General features: G+C 47.2%; 1 protein-coding gene across 4 annotated transcripts in view; it reads left to right on the top strand.

The window, feature by feature from the left end:
• cep192 (centrosomal protein 192) overlaps positions 1-23,933 on the top strand; it is a 213,953-nt gene that overhangs the window by 129,840 nt on the left and 60,180 nt on the right. For all 4 annotated transcript variants that reach the window (XM_038808642.1, XM_038808645.1, XM_038808641.1 and 1 more), the window contains exons 31-35: positions 2,976-3,066; positions 7,277-7,456; positions 8,578-8,838; positions 9,934-10,055; positions 10,779-10,888. In XM_038808642.1, coding sequence (XP_038664570.1) covers positions 2,976-3,066; positions 7,277-7,456; positions 8,578-8,838; positions 9,934-10,055; positions 10,779-10,888 — 764 coding nt within the window. The remainder of the gene's footprint in view (positions 1-2,975; positions 3,067-7,276; positions 7,457-8,577; positions 8,839-9,933; positions 10,056-10,778; positions 10,889-23,933) is intronic.

The following is a 23,933-nucleotide window of genomic DNA, read 5'->3' on the forward strand; positions in this document are numbered from 1 at the left end:
CAAACCAGCACTGACCGACGCCACCTTCAAAAGGTGGAGGCAGGACGGGGGGACACTGACAGTCAGGGACCTATACACGGACGACAGGATCGCAACACTGGACGAACTGACAGAGAAATTTCAGCTAGCTGGGGGGAACGAGCTACGGTACCTGCAGCTCAAAAACTTCCTACGAAAGGAGACAAGGACGTACCCACAACCGCCACGACACACACTACTGGAAGACCTACTGGACGCAAGTATCCTAGAGAAAGGGAACTGTAGTGACATGTATGACCGACTGGTAGATAGGGACGACACCGTACTGGACGCAACAAGGAGGAAATGGGAGGACGACCTGGGGATGGAGATCGGGTGGGGACTCTGGAGCGAAGCACTGCATAGGGTCAACTCCACCTCCACGTGCGCAAGGCTCAGCCTGACGCAACTAAAAGTGGTACATAGAGCCCACTTAACAAGAACCCGTATGAGTAGGTTCTTCCCGGAGGTGGAAGACAGATGTGAACGGTGCCAAAGAGGCCCGGCCAACCACGCCCACATGTTCTGGTCTTGCCCCAGACTCGTGGAGTACTGGACAGCCTTCTTCGAGGTAATGTCCAAAGTGGTGGGAGTGAGGGTGGAGCCATGCCCGATAGTGGCGGTCTTCGGGGTTTCAGAACAGCCAGATCTATTCCTGGGGAGGAGGGCGGACGCCCTTGCCTTTGCCTCCCTGATCGCCCGCCGTAGAATCCTGTTTGGCTGGCGGTCAGCAGCACCGCCCAGAGCTGCGGACTGGCTGTCCGACCTCTCGGAATCTCTCCAAATGGAGAAAATCAAATTCGCCATCCGAGGGTCGGACGACGGCTTCCACAGAACGTGGGAGCCATTCATGCAACTGTTCCGGGACCTATTTGTGGCCAATGTACAAGAGGAAGAATAGTCGGGGGAAGGTAGCGGGAGGGGGGGGGGGGGGCTACAGGTTCGTTACGGGGGTTCGATGGCTAGCTAAGGCCCCAAAACCAAACTAAATAAACATGTTGAGGGGGGGGGGGGGGGGGGGGGGGGCGCAGTTACTACTACGAAGATGCTTACCTGTAAATATGTATGTTAATTTTTGCGTGTTTGTTTTTTTTTCTTTCTCCTAACAATTTGTAATTTGTTCAATATAAAATATGAAAACTGAATAAAAACATTTATAAAAAAATTAGTGTCACAAGTAGTACATTAACACTACAATGAAGTTACTGTGAAAAGCACCGAGTTGCCATATTCCGGCACCTGTTCGGGTACACAGAGGGAGAATTCAGAATGTCCATTCCACCTAACAGCAGTCTTTGGGGATCTGTGGAAGGAAACCGGAGGAAACCCACGCAGAAACGGGGAAAACGTGCAGACTCCGCACAGACAGTGACCCAAGTTGGGAATTGATCCTGGCGCCCTGACGCTGTGAAGCAACAATGCTAACCACTGTGCTACCGTGCTGCCCAGAAAGGCCAGTTTTGCAGAAAGGTCAATTTTATTTGTTGTTTTTGTTGATGCAAACCGGTAGAGTCAGACTTGTATCAATAACTGAACACTTTTATACTAAATCCACATGTCTAAAAATGCATGCAAGGGTTGAAGTATTCCTAAACGATGCAATAGAGAGGTCCCATTATTATTACAAGATTGTATTATGTAATTTGTTTTAGAGATCAATCAATTTGTGCTTGGTACCCCAGGCTAGTTCATTTGCTATGCTGTGCTTTCCAAGGGCCATCAAAAGAATATAACTTGAAGCACGCTTAATAAGATGATGGTTTCTAGTATGTTTTATTCTCAAATAATGTGTAATATCCAGCAATCAGTAACCTTAATGGGAAATATCCCTCACCAGAGCCAGTTGTACAAACTAGTTCATATCTATCACTTCAAGCTGTTCCTTGATCTTTCTGATGATGAAATCCTTGCCTACCCACAATGTGGCTGTAGCCCACTCCACACAGATTGCAGCAGTCCAAGAAGCTGGCTCATGACCATATCTTCAGGCAATCAGTGCTGCTGGTGCCAACAGCACCTGCATCCAGTGAACAAACTCATTGTTTTAAGAAGATTAAGTGTCGGCATACAATGGCACCAGTATTCCTGGCCAGAACAGTAATGATTGGTAATTCTGCCGTCAATCAATGCAGTAAGTGACTGAACTTGATCTTGCGTATATAATTGCGTATATAACGATCTTCCATTCTTGGATTTCAGTGTTTTATCAGGTGAAATTGTTGTAGTTTCAATCGAACACAAAATCCATTTGCTGCAGTTCCATGGTGGCGTTTATAAGTAGACTTTATTGAGTAAACAAACTTTGTTTGCAGTAAAATGCACCACTCGTTCTCACCCATGTTACTTCCAACGCATGGCTGTGTTGTCAATCTTTCCTCCAGATCTCTAGGAGCATATGAAAGGAGGGAAGTCAACATACTGGGCATCATAAATTTGTCTTCCTCTTTGACTTTTTTTCTTCCATTTTTACATGTATAATTGTATAGTTGTATTCACAAATTTTAGCTTACTGTCACTGTATTCATAAACACTGTAAAGATGTATAATCTAGTTTGGAGTCGATTAGCTCAGTTGGCTGGACAGTTGCTTCATGATGTAGAGTGACACTGACGGTGTGTGTTCAATTCCCGTGCTGGCTGAAGTTATCTATGAAGGGCCCCACCTCAATCTTGCACCTCCCCTGAGGTGAGGTGACCCTCATGTTAGATCGCCATCAGTCAGCTCTCAAAAGGGGAGAGCAGCCAATGATCCTCTGGGACTATGGCGACTTTCATATAACCTAGAATGGCAGTGAACCTATGTTCAACCAAATAACCCATTAATTAACTCCTTTATCTAGAGAGCCGAAATTGTTCTGAAAACCATCAGTGAAAGTTTATTCCTCTTGTGTCTTATTTCTAATTTACAAAGTTCCTTTTTGCTAGTTTGTACGTTTTCTAATTTTTTTTGTCTTGCAGTCAACAGAAGCTTATTCTCAGAAACAATTCTTCATCTCTTACTCAGCAGTTGCGTCTGTTCATCAAAGGTCAAGATCAAGACTGTTTTCAAGTAAGTCTGAAATGAAAGTATGCATTAATATGCAACTTGCATTTGGAAACCTGAGGGGCTTTTTTCCTCCAGGGCATTTGAATTAATCATTTAGTTTTCACTTTTATATTCTTTGTTCTTCTTTGTTCTTTCTGCAAGAAAATAGGCTTTTGTTTAAGTCATACTTAAATAATTTCTGCTTCCAAGTTGGCTTTCATGACTGTTATTGCATCTGACATTATAATGTAGGTTGTCTTTAAACATTGGTCAGGTTGTATGGGGAGCAAAGCGGGAGGAAGAGCTGAAGCGGGGGGGGGGGGGGCATTGGTGTTAGTAAATATATATACCCCATGATGTCGCGTTTGTCAGGAAGGTGCTGGGAAAGATCCAGGACCTTGACTCGCGCCGGTTGATTATGGGCGTGACTTCAACAAGGTCCTAGATCCGAGGATGGACTGTTTGAGTTCCAGGCCAGGGAAGGTATCAGAAATGGCGAAAAAACTGCGGGGTTCATGGAGCGCATGGGAGGGGTTGATCCGTGGAGATTTGAGAGGCCACAGAGCAAGGAGTATTCATTCTACTCTCATGTGCACAAGGCATACTCCAGGATAGATTACCTTGTACTGGATAAAACACTGTTAGCGGGGGTGGAGGACACTGAGTACTCAGCAATTGTGGTGTCAGACCATGCGCCACATTGGATAAACCTGCGGGTCAGCACAGGAAAGTCCCAGCGCCCGCAGTGGAAATTAGATGCAGGACTGTTAGCGGACGACAAGATCTGTGAGGGAGGCCATTCGACACGGGAGAGACCGCAGCTGGGGTGGTGTGGGAGGCATTGAAGGCGGTTATTAGAGGGGAATGTATTTAGATTCGGGCCCACAGGGAAAAGACTGAACGGGCGGAGCAGGACAGGTTGTAGGAGAAATCTTATAGGTGGACAGGAGATATGCGGAGTCTCCGAATGAGGAGCTCCTAAAGGAGCATCAGCGACTCCAAATTGAATTTGGACTCGTTTCCACAGATAAGGTGGAGGGACAGCTGAGGAGGGTAAAAGGGGCAATATATGAATATGGGGAGAAGACTAGCAGGATGCTGGCGCATCAGCTGAGGAAGCAGGAGACGGCGAGAGAAATAGAAAAAAATAAAGGATATGAGGGGGAAGGTAGTGATGGATCCGGGGGTGGTTAATAACGTGTTCCGTGAATTCTATCGTCGATTATATGAGTCAGAACCCCCGGTGGGGGAGGAGGGTATGAATCAATTCCTGGAGAGGCTAGAGTTTCCAAAGGTAGATGAGCTGGTGGAAGTCCTGGGGGGCCCAATTGGGCTCAGGGAGGTGATAGACGGATTGGGGGCGATGCAATCGGACAAGGCCTCGGACCCGATGGTTTCCCAGTGGAATTTTATAAAAAGTTTTCTGGGCTGCTGGGGCCGCTTCTGGTCAAGGCTTTTAACGAGTCCAAGGAGCTGGGAGTGCTTTCCCCAAAGCTATCACATGCATCAATCTCTCATTCTGAAGTGAGACAAGGGCCTGGAGAGCTGTGGATCGTACAAGCCAATTTCCCTTTTGAATGTGGATGCCAAATTGCTGGCAATTATCTTGGCCACCCGAATAGAGGATTGTATCCCGGAGGTAATCTAGGAGGATCAGAAGGATTTGTGAAGGGCAGGCACCTGACATCCAATATTAGACGGCTTCTTAATATTATAATGTTATATCCGGCTCTGGTGGCGAATGTAAGAACCAACTGAGTCCGGCCAGAATACTTTATTCTCTGTCGGGGGACAAGGCAGGGATGCCTGCTTTCCCCATTACTGTTTGCCCTGGCCATAGAGCCCTTATAGCCCTTAAATCATCGAATGCCTGGGCGGGGGATAGTGAGGTTTGGGGGGGGGGGGGTGGAGCACAGGGTCTCTCTCTATGCGGACGACTTGCTGCTCCATATCACAGACCCGGTTGGGGGGGGTGGCCGAAATCATGGAGATACGAGGAAAATTTGTCCGATTTTCAGGTTACAATTTAAATATGGGAATGAGCGAGATGTTCATGAGAAGGGAGATTGAAGGAGTTACCTTTTAAACTGGCTGAGAGGAGGTTTAGATATCTGGGGATTCGAGTGCTGAGGATTGGGGGCAGCTTCATAAGTTAAATCTGGGCAAAGCGGTTGATCAAATGAAAAGGGACTTCGCAGATGGGACATGCTCCTGCTGATGCTGGCGGGGAGGGTCCAGACGGTGATGATGACGGTCCTTCCGAGACTGCTTTTCTTTTTTCAATGTCTTCCGATTTTTATCCCAAAGGCTTTTTTCAGGAAAAAGAACACGGCAATATCGGGTTTTGTGTGGGTGGGTAAAACCCCGAGAGTAAAGAAGGCGCTCTTGCAACGGGGTCGCGGAGAGGGGGGCTTGGCCCTCCCAAGCTTTATTAACTAGTACTAGGTGGCCAACATATCGATGGTCAGGAAGTGGGTGGTGGGGGAAGGGTCGGGTGGTGGGGGAGGGGTCTGGTTGGGAGCGAGTGGAAGCGGCACCATGCAAGGTTATGAGCCTGGAGGCTTTACTAACAGCGCCTCTGCCGTTCTCGCCAGCCCGGTAATCTGCAAGCCCTGTGGTGGTGGCAGCCCTGAGGGTGTGGCGGCAATGGAGGCAACACATGAGATTGGAAGAGGCGTGTGTGGTCACCGATTTGTGACAACCACCAATTTGCCCCGGGGGTTGGATGGGGGCAGGGATTGAGAGATTTGGGAATCTCTTCATTCACAAGGGTTTCCCGAGCCTGGAGGTATTAGAGGAGTTTGAGTTGCCGGGTGGGAATGGGTTTTGGTAACTACAGGTACGAGACTTTGTATGGAGGCAGGTTCCAAGCTTCCCCCGCCTCTCCCTGAGGGGACTACAGTTCAAGGTGATGTCAAAAACAGGGGTTGGAGGGAGGTGGGTTTTGGAGATATACAAGGAGTTGATGGAGTATCAGAGAGGTGAAGAGGAAGTGGGAAGAGGAGCTGGGAGAAGTGCTGGAAATTGAATTGTGGGGAAAAGCTTTGAAGAGGGTCAATTTATCCTCGTTGTGTGCCGGGCTTGGCTTGATCCAGTTCAAGGTGGACAGAGCCCACATGACGGCGGCCTGGATGAGCAGGTTCTTTGAGAAAGTGGAGGACAGATGTGTGCGGGTAGCCCAGCGAACCATGTACATATGTTCTGGCCGTGTCCAAAATTGTGGGGATTCTGGCAGGGATTTGCGGGCGTTATGTCAGAAGTCCTGGAAGGGAGGGTAACTCTAAGTCCAGAACTGGCAATATTTGAGGTATTGGAAGATCTGGGGGCCAAGGGGGGAGAGGGAGGCTGATGTCCTGGCTTTCTCCTCCCTCGTGGCCCGGAGACGGGTTTTGCTGGGGTGGAGGGACTCTGAGCCCCCGAAGGCAGGAGTGTGGGTCAGCAAAAGGCAAGGTTTCTCGGTCTGGAAAAAAAAATCAAGTTTGCCTTGAATGATATGAAATGAAAATCGCTTTTCAGGGGTTCGCCCGGAGATGGCAACCGTTCATCGGTTTCTTCAAGGAAAATTGAACGCAGCAGGAAGGGGGTGGGGGGAGAAACAGGACGCATGGCAATGTTAGATGAGGACAGGGAACTTCGTATTCGGGTAATTCAGGAATAGGGCTGGGGTAGTTGGGGGCGTTGTTTTCTGGGTTTTTTGTTTGGGTATTTTGCATGTGGCGGCCCACGCGGTTGTGTAAGAAATGTTAATGTGTTAAACTGTGAAAATTACAAATGCTTCAAAAAAATATTTTCTAAAAAAAAACATTGGTCAGGTTAAAAGTGAGCAAAATGATGCATCCACTATTTTGTAAGCTCACCCATCTGCAAAATAGAAAGTATGATTAATTAAATTTAAATTTATTACCCTTAATATCTGAAGCTAGTAGTCACAATGTATATCAATGGTCCACTGTACCAAGGACTTGACTTGACCTTGGCCAAGGAAAAACACCATCCAGTCTAGTTCACATCTTTTCAGGTGGTTCTCTGTTGTGCTAATAAATATTTGTGCTTGAGCAAGCAGTCGGCACTCAAAATGAGCCGAGCTTTACACTTGAGATTTGTTTTTTGCTGTGGTTTTTAAATGGTATATTTTCTAACTGATACAAATTCTGATGTTTCTGTCGGCAGTAGTTTTGAAAATGTTAGTCAAGGTATTCTTTAATTTCTGATAGAACAATTGTTTCTTTTTTAGTTACAGAGCACATTTGGTCCTGAGGAAAGACTAACTAATAATCGCGAGTTGATGGTTTGCCCTAAAGAAGATGTCTGTGTGCATCTTTTATTTGCACCAACACGGGTTGCTTGCATGTTGGCAAGGCTCGAAATTAAGCAGTCTGGGATACGTTCAACTCGACCAGGAGTAAAATTCACCGTAAGTATATAATTAATTAAAACTAAAACAAAATAAATGCTGCAAAACAGATCAGTTCAATTACTTGGTCTTTTAAATTCTGAAAGATGCACAGTAGCTTAAATTACTTTCCTTACTAAGGGCAGGGAATCTAATATATGGGTAGCTAGGAATTAGGGTGGGGGGGAAGTTGGGTATGTTATTTTGGGGGTTTTGCATGTGTTGGACTGCTCTGTTGTTTAGAATGTTAAAATTATAAATGCCTCAATAAAATATTTTCTTTTTTTTAAAAATCACTTCTCCTACGACAAGGTCATCCAAAGCAGTACGTGGCAAAATGTCAAACCCCACAAGGTCTTGCTCTTAGAAACATGATTGCAGGTAACCCTGGATGCAGTCAAACTAGCGAAACATTAAAAGAGCAGTTCACAATCATACCAGCAGTTCTAATGTGTTTCTTTTAGGTATTGTGTGTCAATGCTGTATAGGGGCTTCACAAAATGTAATTTTTCTTTTGCGAATGATAAACCAGGAGGTCCTATCTGCCAGTAGTTAAAGCAACCTAGTGTTAGTTCTATTTCATTATCAAAACACATAAGCCATGAGTGGCTTTTGCTCTGGATTAACTGTTTCTTTTCAGTGTCTGTCATCCTCCCGTTAATGGTCGTCTATATTCAGATGTAGCCCATCTGATTTGTGTTGGGTCAGAGTGCTCTAGAATCTAACCTGTCTGTAATCATGAATTCATTTCCCAAATCAATCTGTCCCAGTTCTTGGTAGTATTTGGGATCCTGATGAATAAATTCCTACCTCCTGAACTTTTTTGTTTAGCGGCATTTACTCCTGTTTTTCCCAACAAAAACAAACTGGGAAAGGGCTAAGAAAACCATCAGGATAAAAATCGATGCTTATGTGAACAGCATAAATTGTAGCTGTCCTCCTGAAGCTAATTTGTTTTCATAAATTCTAATTCTTTGTAAAGGTTGTCTGACTGGTAACTTCCCTGCATTATGTAGATGGCCCATATGATTCCCAAGAAAGGAAAGTCAGGATAAGATTGTAATTGTATTGTAGATTCTGCAAGTGACCAATAAGTTGAAACTAATTGTGTGCGTGCATCAAAACCTCACCTTTGTTTGCAGATTCCACTTTCCGGTTATGGAGGAACAAGCAACATTATATTGGAAGATGTTAATAAACAATCAGGCAGCTATATGGTGAATTTAAACAATATCGCCCCAGACAAAATGAACAAGATAACTTTCTGTATGAGAAACACTGGCTCTCGGGCTGCTTACATTAAGGCAGCTTGTTTCATGGATTCACAGATGAAAACTTTTATGACCACCAATGTTATAAATATTTCTCCAGCTCAATTTGTACTCAAGGAACGGACTCGAGAGGTAAGATAGTGTGTAGTAAAGAACAAGAATAACTAATTTCTAAGAAAATAGGTAACTTTCTGACTTTACAATCAAGCAGCCCGCTTGATTGGCACCCCATCCACAAATACTCGCACACTCTTCTCCATCGAATCCCTACAGTGCAGAAGAAGGCCATTCGGCAAATCAAGTCTGCACCAACCCTCTGAAAGAGCACCCTATCTCTACCCCGCCCTATCCCCATTACCCCGCCTAACCTATTGCAGAACCGCAGCAGTGTACAGTATCTACAAGATGCACTACAGAAGCTCACCGAGGCTCCTGAGATAACACCTTCCAAACCCACAGCCACTACCATCTAAAAGGGCAAGAACAACAAACTCATTGGACACCACCACCTGGAAGATCCCCTCCAAACCACTTCCCATCCTGACTTGATATATATCTTGCTGTTTCTTGGACTGTAGCTGGGTCAAAATCCTGGAACTCTGTGTCTTGCATCTCTATGGGTGTACTGTCATGAAGCACACTGATGATATCTGCGAGGGTATCCCAATTTGGAACACTGGTTCGTGAGGGTGTATAGTTTTGTTTTGTGTGAGGAGATAAGTGAAAGCCCAGTGAGAATAAATATATTGAGTGATAATTATAAACTGGTTTCATCTTATAGAGATTTATTTACTTTGGGTGTTGTTTAAGGAACAGGGGAAGTTTTACAGAGTTCAGGTATTGTAGATATAACCTACGAATTTTTAAAAAGAGTTTAGATTAGTGGCAGACCTGGAGAAGATGGTGCGATGTGTGGTGTTTGAGTCACGGTATTCTTTGCAAGATAGAGAGTAGCTTGACTGCGTTGGCAACATATTCTCTTTTGTTTGTTCTCTAGTCTCCTAACTTCTTTCTCTGCCTGTACAGGTTCTTGAAATTTATTGCATTTCTAACTTTTTCCAGTTCTGATGAAATATTAACTTGTTGTTTCTGTCTCTAGAGATGCCACTTGAACTATTCAGTATTTCCAGTTTCTTTGTTTTCAAATTTCCAGCATTCACTGGTTGTTGTGTATGGTGTCAGACCTTAGTTTGGTTTTGATCCATGTGTATGTGACTTCTTTCTCAGATAATTACAGTAACCTGCAACTCCACTTTAAGAGAATACCTTCACTGTAAAATGGATTCCGCATTGCTTTGTAGAATTTGTTTCTTTTGTGGAGACGAGGTGGCACGACAGCAGCTAAGAAGGTAAGTGACATGTTTACAATTTGTGTTACTTTGGAAGTTTGAGAAGATTATACTTGTCCATTCCTTCTGACTTTTTTTCTAGCAGTAAATTTAGTAGTTTCTTCTGTTACCCTGGTGACTCGTTTAAAAACATTTGTCTGGCAGTAGTTGAATCAGGATATTTGTTATCTGCATATCTGGACTACAGACAAAAATCATCCAGGGTTCTAAAGGGTGTCTACCGATTGCTGTGTGGACATAATGTAAATTGCATCTGTCAGAAGACGAGACTAAAATAGTTGAGGTTAACGACATTGTTTACAAACCAAACTTGAGGAAATTCCACAATTTTAAACTATTCACAATTTTTCATTAGCAAATTCCTTCAGACTTGATGACATGAGGAAAGAGTTTACAGTCTTTCAGTAAAAGGTTGGCCTTCTGAGTTATGACATACAAGGAGAGAGAGGGAACTTTATTGAATAGCTGGCTTTCTTCGGAATCTTTGTCCATTCAGAAAGTGTGTTTTATTAGTATTCCTTGTTATCAGCATGAAGATTCACTGTAAAATGAGAACAAAATAGCAATTTTTTAAGCTTAAAATGTAAATGTACTAAATCAGAGAACCAGTCCTTTGAACATTAGGCTAGTTGCTTTAGTTATCAGCCTACACTTAACTTTGATTGTTACCTTACCTCGTCGTCGTCTTCTTCTCTCCCTCCCTGCCCCCAATCATTACCTCAGAGCACTGAGCCAGAATCGTCGTGGAGTTGAACAGATAGTTTATGGAAGCAGTCCACTTCGGAAGATTAATTTTGATCAAAAGTTTCCTGGGGAAGAGTTAGTGTCAGAAGGTAATTAATTGTTTATTTATCTTTCATTTAGCCTGCAAAGTTAATTTTTCATGGATTTCATTTTAATATAGGTGAAACTTTCATTGAAAGTTCTAATTTTCAACCCTTTTTTAATGTTCAACCTTAATTTGAGGGAAAAAGGTGGATTTTAAAAATGTATGCTTGCTTTGAATTGTTGCAAAGTTTGGAAAACAGGCCTGTATTTTACAAGCATGCTTCATTTATTTAAAATAGAACATATGTCTCCAAATTTATGATACTTTTTGTTTTAAAATAATTTTTATTGAAAAATTTTGATTTTATACAACATTGACACACCTTAGTAAAATACCGAAAATAACAATAATATTAACAATCATATACATTCGCCCCACCTCCATGAACAACACAGCATTTTAACAACAATGCAAATTAACACACTATAAAGTTACAGAATAGACACTACAATAGTGCATTCCCCCCCCCCCAGAAAAGGGTGCCATCATTTATAGAACCCTTGTATTGATCCTTTCAGGGCAAATTTGACCTTTTCCAATTTTATAAATCCCGCCATGTCACTGATCCAGGTCTCCACGCTTGGGGGCCTTGCATCCTACCACTGTAACAGAATCCTTCGGCGGGCTACTCGGGATGCAAAGGCCAGGACACCGGCCTCTTTCGCCTCCTGCACTCCCGGCTCTACCGCAACTCCAAAGATCGCGAGTCCCCACCCTGGTTTGACCCTGGATCCAACCACCCTCGACACCGACTCCGCCACCCCCTTCCAGAATTCTTCCAGTGCTGGGCATGCCCAGAACATATGGGCGTGGTTCGCTGGACTCCCCGAACATCTGGTGCACCTATCCTCGCCCCCAAAGAACTTACTCATCCTGGTCCCGGACATGTGGGCCCGGTGCAGCATCTTAAATTGGATGAGACTAAGCCTTGCACATGAGGAAGAGTTAACTCTCTCCAAGGCATCCGCCTAAGTCCCGTCCTCTATCTGCTCCCCGAGTTCCTCCTCCCATTTAGCCTTCAGCTCCTCCACTGACGACTCCTCCACCTCCTGCATTACCTTATAGATGTCAGACACCTTCCCCTCTCCGACCCACACCCCCGAAAGCACTCTGTCCATCGTCCCCTGCGAGGGCAGCAAAGGGAATCCCTCTACCTGTCGCCTAGCAAACGCCTTTACCTGCAGGTATCTGAACATGTTCCCTTGGGGAAGGCCAAATTTATCTTCCAGTTCCCCCAGGCCCACAAACCTCCCGCCAATAAACAGGTCCCTCAATTTGCTGATGCCCGCCCTTTGCCACCCCCTAAATCCCCCATCCGTGTTCCCCGGGATGACCCGATGGTTGCCACCCATCGAGCCCCCTGTTTCCCCCCGATGCCGTCTCCACTGTCCCCAGATTCTTGGGGTCGCCGCCACCACCGGGCTTGTGGTAAACCTCTTAGGAGAGAGCGGCAACGGTGCCGTTGCCATGGCACCCAGGCTCATACCTCTACATGACGCCATCTCCATTCTTTTCCACACCGCCCCTCCCCCCTCCATCACCCATTTACACACCATTGACACATTGGCTGCCCAATAGTACCCCAGAAGGTTGGGCAGCGCCAGCCCGTCTCTATCCCTTCCTCGCTCCAGGAACACCCTCTTCACTCTCGGAGTCCCATGTGCCCACACAAAGCTCAAAATACTGCTAGTCACTCTCCTGAAGAAGGCCCTGGGGATAAATATGGGCAGGCACTGAAAGAGGAACAAGAACCTCGGAAGCACCGTCATTTTGACGGACTGTACCCTCCCCGCCAACGACAATGACAGCATGTCCCACCTCTTGAACTCCTCCTCCATCTGATCGACAAGTCTGGTGAAGTTATGCTTGTGAAGAGTCCCCCAGTCCCTGGCCACCTGCACCCCCAGGTACCTAAAGCTCTCCCCTGCCCGCCTAAGCGGAGCCTACCAATTCCTTCCTCCTGGTCTCCAGGGTGCACCACAAACACCTCGCTCTTGCCTAAATTTAATTTATAACCTGAAATGGTCCCAAACTCAGCTAGCAACTCCATCACTCCCGGCATCCCTCCCACCGGGTCCGCCACATACAGTAACAGGTTGTCGGCATACAACGACACCCTATGTTCCTCTCCACCTCGCACCAAGCCTCTCCACCTCTCTGAATCTCTCAACACCATCGCCAGCGGCTCGATTGCCAGTGCAAACAACAAGGGGGACAGGGGGCAACCCTGCCTGGTCCCTCGGTAAAGCCGGAAGTACTCCGACCTCCTCCTATTCGTGGCCACGCACGCCATCGGGGCCTCATATAGCAGCCTTACCCATCTAATGAACCCTTCACCAAATCCAAACCTCCCCAACACCTCCCATAGGTACCCCCACTCCACTCTATCGAAGGCCTTCTCCGCATCCAGCGCCACCACTATCTCTGCCTCCCCCTCAATCACCGGCATCATGATGACATTCAGCAATCTCCGCACATTCGTGTTCAGCTGCCTTCCCTTCACAAAACCTGTCTGGTCCTCGTGCACAACCCTTGGCACACAGTCCTCTATCCTGGTAGCCAGGATTTTTGCCAGCACCTTAGCATCCACGTTGAGGAGAGATATGGGCCTGTATGAACCACACTGCTGGGGGTCCTTGTCCTTCTTTAAAATTAACGAGATCAGCGCCCGCGACATCGTCAGGAGCAAAGTCCCCCCTTCCCACGCTTCATTGAGTGTCCGCACCAGCAAGGGGCCCACTAGGTCCACAAACTTTTTACAAAATTCCACCGGGAACCCATCCGGCCCCGGTGCCTTCCCTGACTGCATCTGCCCGATCCCCTTAACTAGCTCCTCCAGCTCAATCGGCGCACCCAGCCCCTCCACCTTCTCCTGCACCTTCGGGAAAGAAAGCCTGTCAAGGAACCTCTCCATTCCCCCCCTCTCCCCCGTTGGCTCCGACCGGTACAGTTCCCCGTAAAAGTCCTTGAAGACCTCATTCACCTCTACCCCCTTCCGCACCACATTCCCACTCTTGTCTCTCACTCCAGCAATCTCCTTAGCCGCATCCCGCTTGCGGAGCTGATGAGCCAGCATCCTACTCGCCTTTTCACCATGTTCGTACACTGCCCCTTGTGCCTTCCTCCACTGTGCCTCCGCCTTTCTAGTGGTCAGTAAATCAAATTTAGCCTGCACACTGCGCGTCTCCCCCAACAGTCCCTCCTCTGGTGCCTCTGCATACCTCCTGTCCACCTCCAGCATCTTTCCCACCAGTCTATCCCTCTCACTCCTCTCGCTCCTCTCCCTGTGTGCTCGGATGCATATCAGCTCCCCACGAATTACTGCCTTCAGGGCTTCCCAGACCATCCCCACCTGAACCTCCCCCGTATCATTCACCTCAAGGTACCCCTCAATACTTGCCCGGACCCTCCTACACACCTCCTCCTCCGCCAACAACCTCACATCCAACCGCCACAACGGACGTTGGTCCCGCACCTCTCCCATCTCCAACTCTATCCAATGCGGAGCGTGGTCGGAGATTGCGATGGCCAAATACTCGGCCTCCTCTACTCTCTGAATCAGTCCCCTACTCACCACGAAGAAATCTATCCGAGAGTAGACCCTATGTACGTGGGAGAAGAAAGAGTACTCGCGTGCCCTCGGCCTCACAAACCTCCATGGATCCACTCCACCCATCTGATCCATAAACCCTCTCGGTACCTTGGCCGCCGCCAGCCTCCTACCCGTCCTAGAGCTGGACCGATCCAGTGAAGGATCCAACACCGTATTAAAGTCCCCCCCCTATGATCAGACCTCCCGCCTCCAGATCCGGGATCCGTCCCAACATACGCCTCATAAAGCCCGCATCGTCCCAATTTGGGGCATACACACTAGCCAGTACCACCTTCTCTCCTTGTAGCCTGCCCCTAACCATAACATACCTACCCCCCTTATCCGCCACCACCTCCGATGCCTCAATCAACACATTTTTCCCCACCAGAATCGCCACTCCCCGGTTCTTCACATCCAGCCCAGAGTGGAAAACCTGCCCCACCCATCCCTTCCTCAGGCGGACCTGGTCTGCCACCCTCAGGTGGGTCTCCTGAAGCATTGCCACATCTGCCTTTAGCCTCTTCAGGTGAGCCAGTACCCTCGACCGCTTCACCGGCCCATTCAACCCTCTCGCATTCCAAGTGACCAACCGGATCAGAGGGCGTCCCGCCCCCCTCCCCCGTCGGCTAGCCATAACCCGTCGACTGCCCGCCCCAGGCCAGCACCCCCTGCCCGACCCAGTCCCCATAGCGACAACACCTCACCTCTGTCCCCCCAGCTCCTTCTTGACCCTACCAGCAGCAACCCGGTATTTCCCCCCCCCCCCTCCCCCCCCCCCCCCCCCCCCCCCCTCCTCCCCCCAGGCTAGGAACCCTCCCAGCCGCGAACCGTCCCCCATTGTACTTCCATGGGTCAGCTAGCTTCTGCTGACCCCGGAAACTCCCGCCCATAGCCCGACCCCTCCCGAAGTGGGATCATCCCCCAATCTATCCCTCCTCCAGGCACCGCTCCAGCGCGGGGAAGAACCAGTTAAGGCCCCGCCTCCCCCGTCACCATCTCTGCCCCACAGCGCGGGAAACCAGAGGAAAGCTTTCGCACTGCCCCACCACACCCTTCTGACGCAGCTCCCAAATATCAGCCCCACTCCATACCCCCACTCCGATATAGAATACAACAGATCCCCCAACCCTCCCCACAAGATACACAGCCCAAACAATGCCCCACAGCACAAAAACATAGCAGAACAACCCCTCTGTAAATAACCATATCAAAATTGCAAAAGTACTAAGACAAGAAGAGAAAAACAGAAGAAAAAGAGAACACAGCAACAGCAGAATCCAGCACTAATATCTTGCAGCCGACCTCGCAACCCCCAACCCCTAGTTCAAGTCCAGTTTCTCCGTCCGCACGAAGGCCCACGCCTCCTCTGGGGAATCGAAATAATGGTGCCGGTCCGAATAAGTTACCCACAGGCGCGCGGGCTGCAACATTCCGAACTTTATCTTTTTTCTATAAAGCACCTCTTTCGTCCGATTAAATCCGGACCGCCGCTTAGCCACCTCCGCACTCCAATCCTGGTAGATCCGTACTACCCCATTCTCCCACTTGCTGCTCTTCACCTTCTTGGCCCAGCGCAGCACGCACTCCCGATCACTGAACAGGTGGAACCTCACCAGCGCCGCACATGGGGGTTCATCTTCCTTAGGCCTCCTGGCCAGCACCCTGTGCGCTCCCTCCAGCTCCAAGGGCAGATGGAAAGACCCGGCCCCCACTAGCGAGTTCAGCATTACAGCCACGTAGGCTGTCAGGTCCGACCCCTCTAGCCCCTCCGCAAGGCCCAGGATCCGCAGGTTTTTCCGCCTCATGCGGTGATCAAGCTCCTCGAAGCGTTCCTGCCACTTCTTGTGGAGTGCCTCGTGCCCCTCCACCTTACTCACGAGGACCACGGCCTCCTCCTCTCGTTCAGTGGCCTGCGTCTGCAACTCCTTGATGGCAGCACCCTGGGTGGACTGAATCTCTGACAGCCTTCTGTTCGTTTCCTGCAGAGAGCTCAGCACCTCATCCTTGAATTCTTTAAAGCAGAGCAGGAGATCAGTTTGTTGCTCCTGGGCCCACAGCCTCCAATCCTCTGGGGCTCCTCCGGTGGCCATCTTGGATTCCTTCCCCCGTTTTTTCTGAGGAGCTGCTGCCGTTTTTTTCCCCCTTTCCACTCCGAGTTCGAGGCATGGACTGCGGGGAAAGTTGTTCAGCACACCTTCCCCCACCGGGAGACGTCGAAAAATTTCCGTTTTGGGCTCTCAAAAGAGCCGAAAAGTCTCTTTAAAACGGGAGCTCCCAAATGTGTGGCTTCCTACTCCATCACAGCCACCGGAAGTCCAAATTTATGATACATTTAACAGCAAATTGCTAGGGCTTGGATAAAGGGTTTTATGTAAATTAGTATTTGTGGTTATGAGTATACACCAGTCAATGGCTCAAGTAAACGATGGAGCTGGTAAATCCAAAGGGCCCCCTGACACTTGTTCAACCAAAATTCCTTAACCATTCTCAGGACTTCAGGTGCAATACAAGAACGTGAGAAAACGGAGCAGGAAAATGTTGTATGCCTTTTTGAGCCCACTCTGTGATTAAGATATTAGCTGTACTTCTACTTCTGCTCCCTTTCCTCTGATATTCACCCACGTCTTCACGCCCTTACTATACAAAAATCAGACCTACAACTCTGTCTTGAATATAGTCAACATCCACTTCCCCATGGGGTAGAGAATTTCAAACTTTCACAACCCTCCGAGTAAAGACATTTTAGTCCTAATGGTTAGCACTGCTGCCTCACAGCTCCAGGGACCCGAGTTCAATTCCCGCCTCGGGTGACTGTCTGTGTGGAGTTTGCAGTTTCTCCCCATGTCTGCCTGGGTTTCCTCCAGGTGCTCCGGTTTCCTCCCACAGTCCAAAGGTGTGTAGATTAGGTGGATTGGCCATGCTAAATTTCCCCTTAGTGTCGAAAGGTTAGGTGGGATTACTGAGATTGGATAAAGGCATGGGCTTAAGTCGGGTGCTGTTTATGAGGGCTGGTGCAGACCTGATGGGCTGAATGGCCTCCTTCTGCAGTGTAAATTCTAGAATTCTGTGGGTGGCACAATGGTGCAGTGGTCAGCCTTGCTGCCTATGGCGCTGAGGACCCAGGTTCAATCCCGGTTCTGGGTCACTGTTTGTGTGGAGTTTACACATTCTCCCCGTGTCTGTGTGGGTTTCACCCCCACAACCCCAAAATGTGCAGGTTAGGTGGATCGACCACACTAAATTGCTCTTTGATTCTAATCTGAAATGGCTGACCCCATATTCTGACACTATGACCCCACAGTTGTCGACTCTTGTTGAGCCCCTTAAGTTTGTTTTGTGAGATCAGCTCATTCCTATAAATTCTAAGGTCTAACTTACTTGCTCTCATGTAGGGAAATCTTCTCATCATAGTCTAGAAATCAATCTAATGAACCTTTGTTGCATTCTGAAGACATGTATCCTTCATTGGGTAAGGAGACCTGTGGTAACTTGACCACAAAACGGTAGTCAAAAATGCAGTAAAAGTTGATCTTTAAGATATAAAATTAATGGAGTTTAAGATACAGTATGGACTCACACAGGTGACAACAACAAGTAATGACATCACAGCACTTACTGATGACATCAGTGATGAATCTAAATAAGATGTATAATAATAACACTCTGTAAGAAGACCAAAACTCTACTCCAAGTATAATTTTTCCATGATCTCATGTACAATTGCAGTAGGAGTTCAGTATTCTGATACTTGCAAGAAAGGCTGATATAAGATTTGCTTTCCTAATTGTTTACTGCACCTGCATGTTAATTTTCTGCAACTCCTATAGCAGGGCCCTCTGAATATTAATATTTCCTAGTTTTGTCATTTAAAATTATTTTACTTTCCATTTTTTCTACCAAAATAATATATTTTCCATTATTCATTGCCACATTTTTGTCTAGCCATTTGCAGTGTCTATATCCTTGGCAGAATCTTTGCATATTGCTCCCAACTTTGCATCATCAGACTTGAATAGAGTCTCGTCCTTCTAAAGCATTAATTATAGATTGTAACTCCTAAGTACTGAACCTTGCAGAACCCCGTAAGTTGCATTTTGCCAACAGTGACATTTCTGTTTTATGACCATTAATCAGTCATCAATTGATGCTAATATAGTACTCCAATCTCTTGAGCACCAGTTAGACTCAATGGCTACAGCACAGAAGGAGACCATTTAGACCACTTGTGTCCATGGATCTCTGCAGTAATAATTCAACTAGTCCCATGACCCTTCAAATTTTCTCTTCAGAAATTATCCAGTTCATAGTCATAATTAAATCTGTATCCACCACATTCTTGGGCAGTGCATTCCATTCCTAACCACTTGCTGCATAGAAAAGCTTTTTTCATGTCGCCTCTGTTTCTTTGCATTAACCTTGAATCCATGTTCTGGTTCTCACTCCTTCTGCCAATGAGAACAGTCCCTCTAACAACTGTCCATATCCCTGTTGTTCAAAATCAACAAATCTCCTCTCAATCTTCACGGGAAGGAGAACTCCCCAGTTTTGTTTGTCTATCCACAGAATTGAATTTGTTCCTCGAACAATTCTAAAATCTTACCTATACCTCTCTAATGGCCTCACGTCCTTCCTAACTGGACACTATGCTCCATTTGGGACTAAAGCTATGTTTCATAAAGGTTCACCATAACTTCCTTATTTTTGTACTCTATGCTTTCTACTCTGTTTATAAAGCCCAGGATCTCATATACCTGAATCACTTTCTTAACCTGTCCTGTCAAATTCAATGATTTGTGCATGCCTCTGCTGCTCCACTTCCTTTGGAATTGTATCCTTATGTTGTCTTTCCTTGGCAAATCTATCAGTCTACACTTAGCTGCATTAAATTTCACCTGCCATATATCCACCCATTCCATCAGCATATGTTGTCTTGAAGTCTATCACTTTCCTCCTCAGTTCACAATATTTGCAGGTTGTCATCTATAAATTTTGAATTTGTGCCCTGTGCAATAACCTCTCGTATGAAACCTTAATCAAATGCTTTTTGAAAATCCAACCCCCCTATAGCTTTGACAAAGAGTCTTTGGACTCGAAACATTAGCTCTTTTCTCTCCCTACAGATGCTGCCAGACTTGCTGGGATTTTCCAGCATTTTTCTCTTTCGTTTCAGATTCCAGCATCCGCAGTAATTTGCTTTTACCCTATATCCACTTGTTCTCCTTCAGCTATCCTTTTTTTAAATAATATTTTTATTCGGATTTTAACATTTAATACATAAAACAAGACTATACAAAGCAAACAAAAAAACAGAAAAATCCTACGCCCTCCATCCCTCAACTGTTTTCCAAATCCTCACCACCTTACTTGCCCAAACAAACGACAAAATCAACCACCCATAAAAACTAATCTTTACTAACTGTACCTGACCTGCCAATGATAGGGGGAGGCTAGCCCACCTGAACAGACCCACCTTGACCCTGCTCACCAGGCTTGTAAAATTCAATTTACAGAGCCATGCCCAATCCCGAGCCACTTGCACCCCCAGATACCTGAAGTGAGTAGTCGCCACACGAAATGACAATCCCCCCCAAGCCAGCTCCTGTCCCCGGAATTGAAACCAAAAAGCATTCAAATTCAGTTTGTATCCCGAAAAAGCCCCAAATTGCTTGGACAGCCCAATTATATCCCCCACCTTGGGAACAGGGTTGGAAATATATAACAACTGGTTGTCGGCATATAGGGAATACCACATGCTACACGCCTCCCCCTCCATTTATCCGAGTTCCTCAGTGCAATGGCCAAGCGCAAACTAAAGGGAGAACAGAGGACACCCCTGTCTCGTTCCACTATGCAGCTGAAAATATCCCAATTCCCCCTCATTCGTACAAACACTCGCCTTCAGTTCCTTGTATAACAATTTGACCCATGCCGCAAACATAGGTCCAATCCCAAACCGTTCCAACATCGCAAACAAATAACTCCCTCTCCGCATCCAGCACTACCACCACCTTCTGTTCTCTCTCTCTCTCTTTCCCGCTCCTCCTTCTGCTGGGGAGACCTTTAGCAAGTACTGCATATATGAGGAAAACTGCCTACCCTTTACAAACTCCGTCTATTCCTCCCCACCCACATGCGGGAGGCACTCCTCCAGCCTAAGCGGCAACGTTTCGGCAAGAATCTTGACATCCACATTTAACAGGAATATTGCCCGACACGGCCCACACTCCACTGGGTCCTTGTCCTTTTTTAACAAAAGCAAAATGGATGCCTGTCTCCAGAAATGCCTCCCTAGCTTCCACCGGGAACCCATCCGGCCCCGATGCTTTACCTGTTTGCATTTTCCCTGTCACCATCTGAACCTCCTCGATCCCCACTGGCCCCTCCAACCCTGCCCTATCCTCCTCTTCCACTGGAACCTCCAAAAACACCCTCATACAACCAACTCATTTACCCCGGGGGCTCCGACCTATACAACTTATTTTAAACCTCCTCAAATGGTCTACTCACCTACTGCAACACAGTCACCAGCCACCTCACCCTATCCCGGACCTGAACAATCTCCCGGGAGGCCACCAACTGGTGAAACTATCATGCCAGCAAGTGACTGACCTTCTCCCCGTACTTGTACACCACATCCTGTACCCGCTTCAACTGGCATACCGCTTTCCCTGTAGACCAAACTGTAGGTCAAACTGCATCTGCAGTACCTTTCGACTGGCCAAATGTTCCAGAGTGGGATCTTCAGCATACTTCCCATCAACTTCTAAAATTTTGTCTACCAGCCACTGCCGCTCCTCTCTTGCCTCCCTCTCTACCTGCGCCTGATACAAGATGATCTCGCCCCATGCCACCAATTTTAACATATCCCATATCAGTGACTGCGAGACCGCCCCATTTTTATTGAACCCAACATTATTGTCAATCACCTTTGCCATCCTCACACAAAAACCCGGATCCGCAAGCATTCCCACATCCTTCCTCCATGCCGGCCTCTTTGCAAGCCCCTTCTCCAAGACTACATCCACCAGGTGTGGAGCGTGATCTGAAATAACAATCGCCAATTGTGCTGCTTTTTTCACCCCCGACAACAATAACCTCTCCATAATGAAGAAATTAAACCTTGAATATATATTATGACACTGGTGAAAAAATGGAATACTCTTGAACCTCTGGATGTAAAAACCGCCACGGGTCCGCTACCCCATCTCCCTCTGAATCGCTGCCAATACCTTCGCTCTCATCAAAAAGGTCAAGGAGCATGGCTTAGATCGATCCATCTTTGGATGCAACACTTGAAATCCCCAACTAAAATTAACTGATGCGTGTCCAGGCTTGAGATGACCACCAAAATCCTCTTCATAAATCTACATCATCCCAATTTGGGGCATACAAGCTAACCAACGACACACACCAACCTGCCCTCCTAATCGGCCATTACTATATCTTATCTGCCCCCTGATCGGCCATCACATTCTCCATCTGAAACCTAACCCTCTTACCCACCAGTATCGCTATCTCCCAGGCACGGCTAACAAAGCCCAAGTGAAACACCTGGCTCACCCAACCCTACCTGGTCCTTCACTCTCAGATGGGTGTCCTTTAGCAGCACCACATCGGCTCTCAATCTGTTTAAATGCAAAAAGACTCTCGCTTGCTTCACCAGTCCACCCAATCCCCTCGTGTTACCAATCGGACTGAGGGTCTCTCATCCCAGCCCTTGCCCATCCCATCAGCCATGACCACACCATGGGTGGTTACCATCCACCAACTACCCCAGACTTCTTTCTCCACCCCAATCACTTCCTCTCGAAACCGCTCCTCTCTGCATGCTTCCCATCAATGCACCTTCACACCTAGGCCAGTCGAAACCGGTCCACCCACATTCGGCTGGTTGCAGCCCCTCCCCTCACCTCTCACGTATTCACTAGCCAACTTAAGTTTGCCAGTGAGGTGGCCCCCATCAGAGCCCCCTCCCCCCACATATCAAAAGCCAACAGAAGTCAAAACCCAATCCTTCTGAACAACCAAACATGTGAAACACAAAACAAATACCTTCCCAGCCATAACATGAGAAATCAAATTTCATATTCAGTTCAGCCCCCGTCCTTCACCCCTCACAAAGTTGTTGAGAGAGAGAACGAGTTCAGCCAGGCGGAGGGGAGTGGTGGTGGATGGGAATTGTCCGGGCCTCTTTTTGAGAAAGAAGCAAAGAGCTCTCAGGCCATCTGGTGTGGGATGGAGGTGTAGAGAGATTGCGCATCCAATGGTGAAGAGGAGGCGGTTGGGGCCTGCGTACTGGAAGCTGTCAATATGACGCAGGCCATCAGAGGAATCCCGGATGTAGGTGGGGAGGGAATAGACCAGAAGAGTGAGGATGGGGTCAATATAAGAGGAAATAAGTTTGGTGGGGCAGGAGCATGCTGACACAATGGGCCTACCGGGACAATCCTTTTTGAGAATTTTGGGAAGTAGGTAAAAGCAGGCTGTCTGGGGTTGGGAAACTGAAGTTGGAAGCCGTAGGGGGAAGGCATCTGGAGGAAATTGGGTCGCTAACGGTGTTAGAGATAACGGCTTGATGTTCAGTGGTCAGGTCATGGTCCGGGGGGGATGTCGGAGGCAGTATCTGAGAGTTGCAGCTCATCCTCTGCGAGGTCGAGGTCGGTACGCCAGACGACAACAGCACCTTCTTTGTCAGCAGGTTTGATGACAAAGTCAGAGATTTTTAAATAGTTATTATTAGCTCAGTTGAAAAACAATATTATACCAAAGCAAGAAATGGTGAACACTGTTGATGTTTCAGAGTGTAACTAAAAGAAACCTTTCCATGCAGTTTTTTTTTAAAAATTGTATTTGATCTTCAGTACGTTACACACACAATTGCAGCGCAAACCACAGCGAGTTCAGCATTTGTGAATAGCAGTAACCGGCTACAGTTCTATCTTTTCATCAATCCTGCACTGCTGACTGGAGTTTGTGAAGCAAGTTCTGGGATGGTGGGTCAGGGAAACGGAGGCTGCGAGTGTCCAGCATTGCGCTCACAAGCCAGCACGCATGCCCGATGAGCCCGCAGCATGGTGGGAGTTGGAGGCTGATTGGTACTGTGCATGCCCATTGAGCCTCCACATTCAAGTACTACACTCACCGAAACATCCCTGCATCAGGTGGCGGCACACGTGCACATTTCATGTGTCGTGGCACACTGGTTGAAAACCCCGGAGTTAGCCAATCCTCGGGCCATGCTAATATACTATTCCCAATACCATGGCTCTTTCCTTATTAAATAGTCTTTTGTGCGGGACTTTATCAATTACTTTTTGGAAATCCAAGTAAATTGCATCTACTGGTTCCCCTTTATCTATCCTGCTCACTACCACCTCAATGAATTCTTATAAATTTGTCAGGCATGATTTCCCCCTGCTGAAGATCTGGAGTTACATGTAGACCAGACCACATTAGA

Source organism: Scyliorhinus canicula, chromosome 10 (assembly GCF_902713615.1).
Source record: "Scyliorhinus canicula chromosome 10, sScyCan1.1, whole genome shotgun sequence".
Taxonomy (NCBI): domain Eukaryota; kingdom Metazoa; phylum Chordata; class Chondrichthyes; order Carcharhiniformes; family Scyliorhinidae; genus Scyliorhinus; species Scyliorhinus canicula.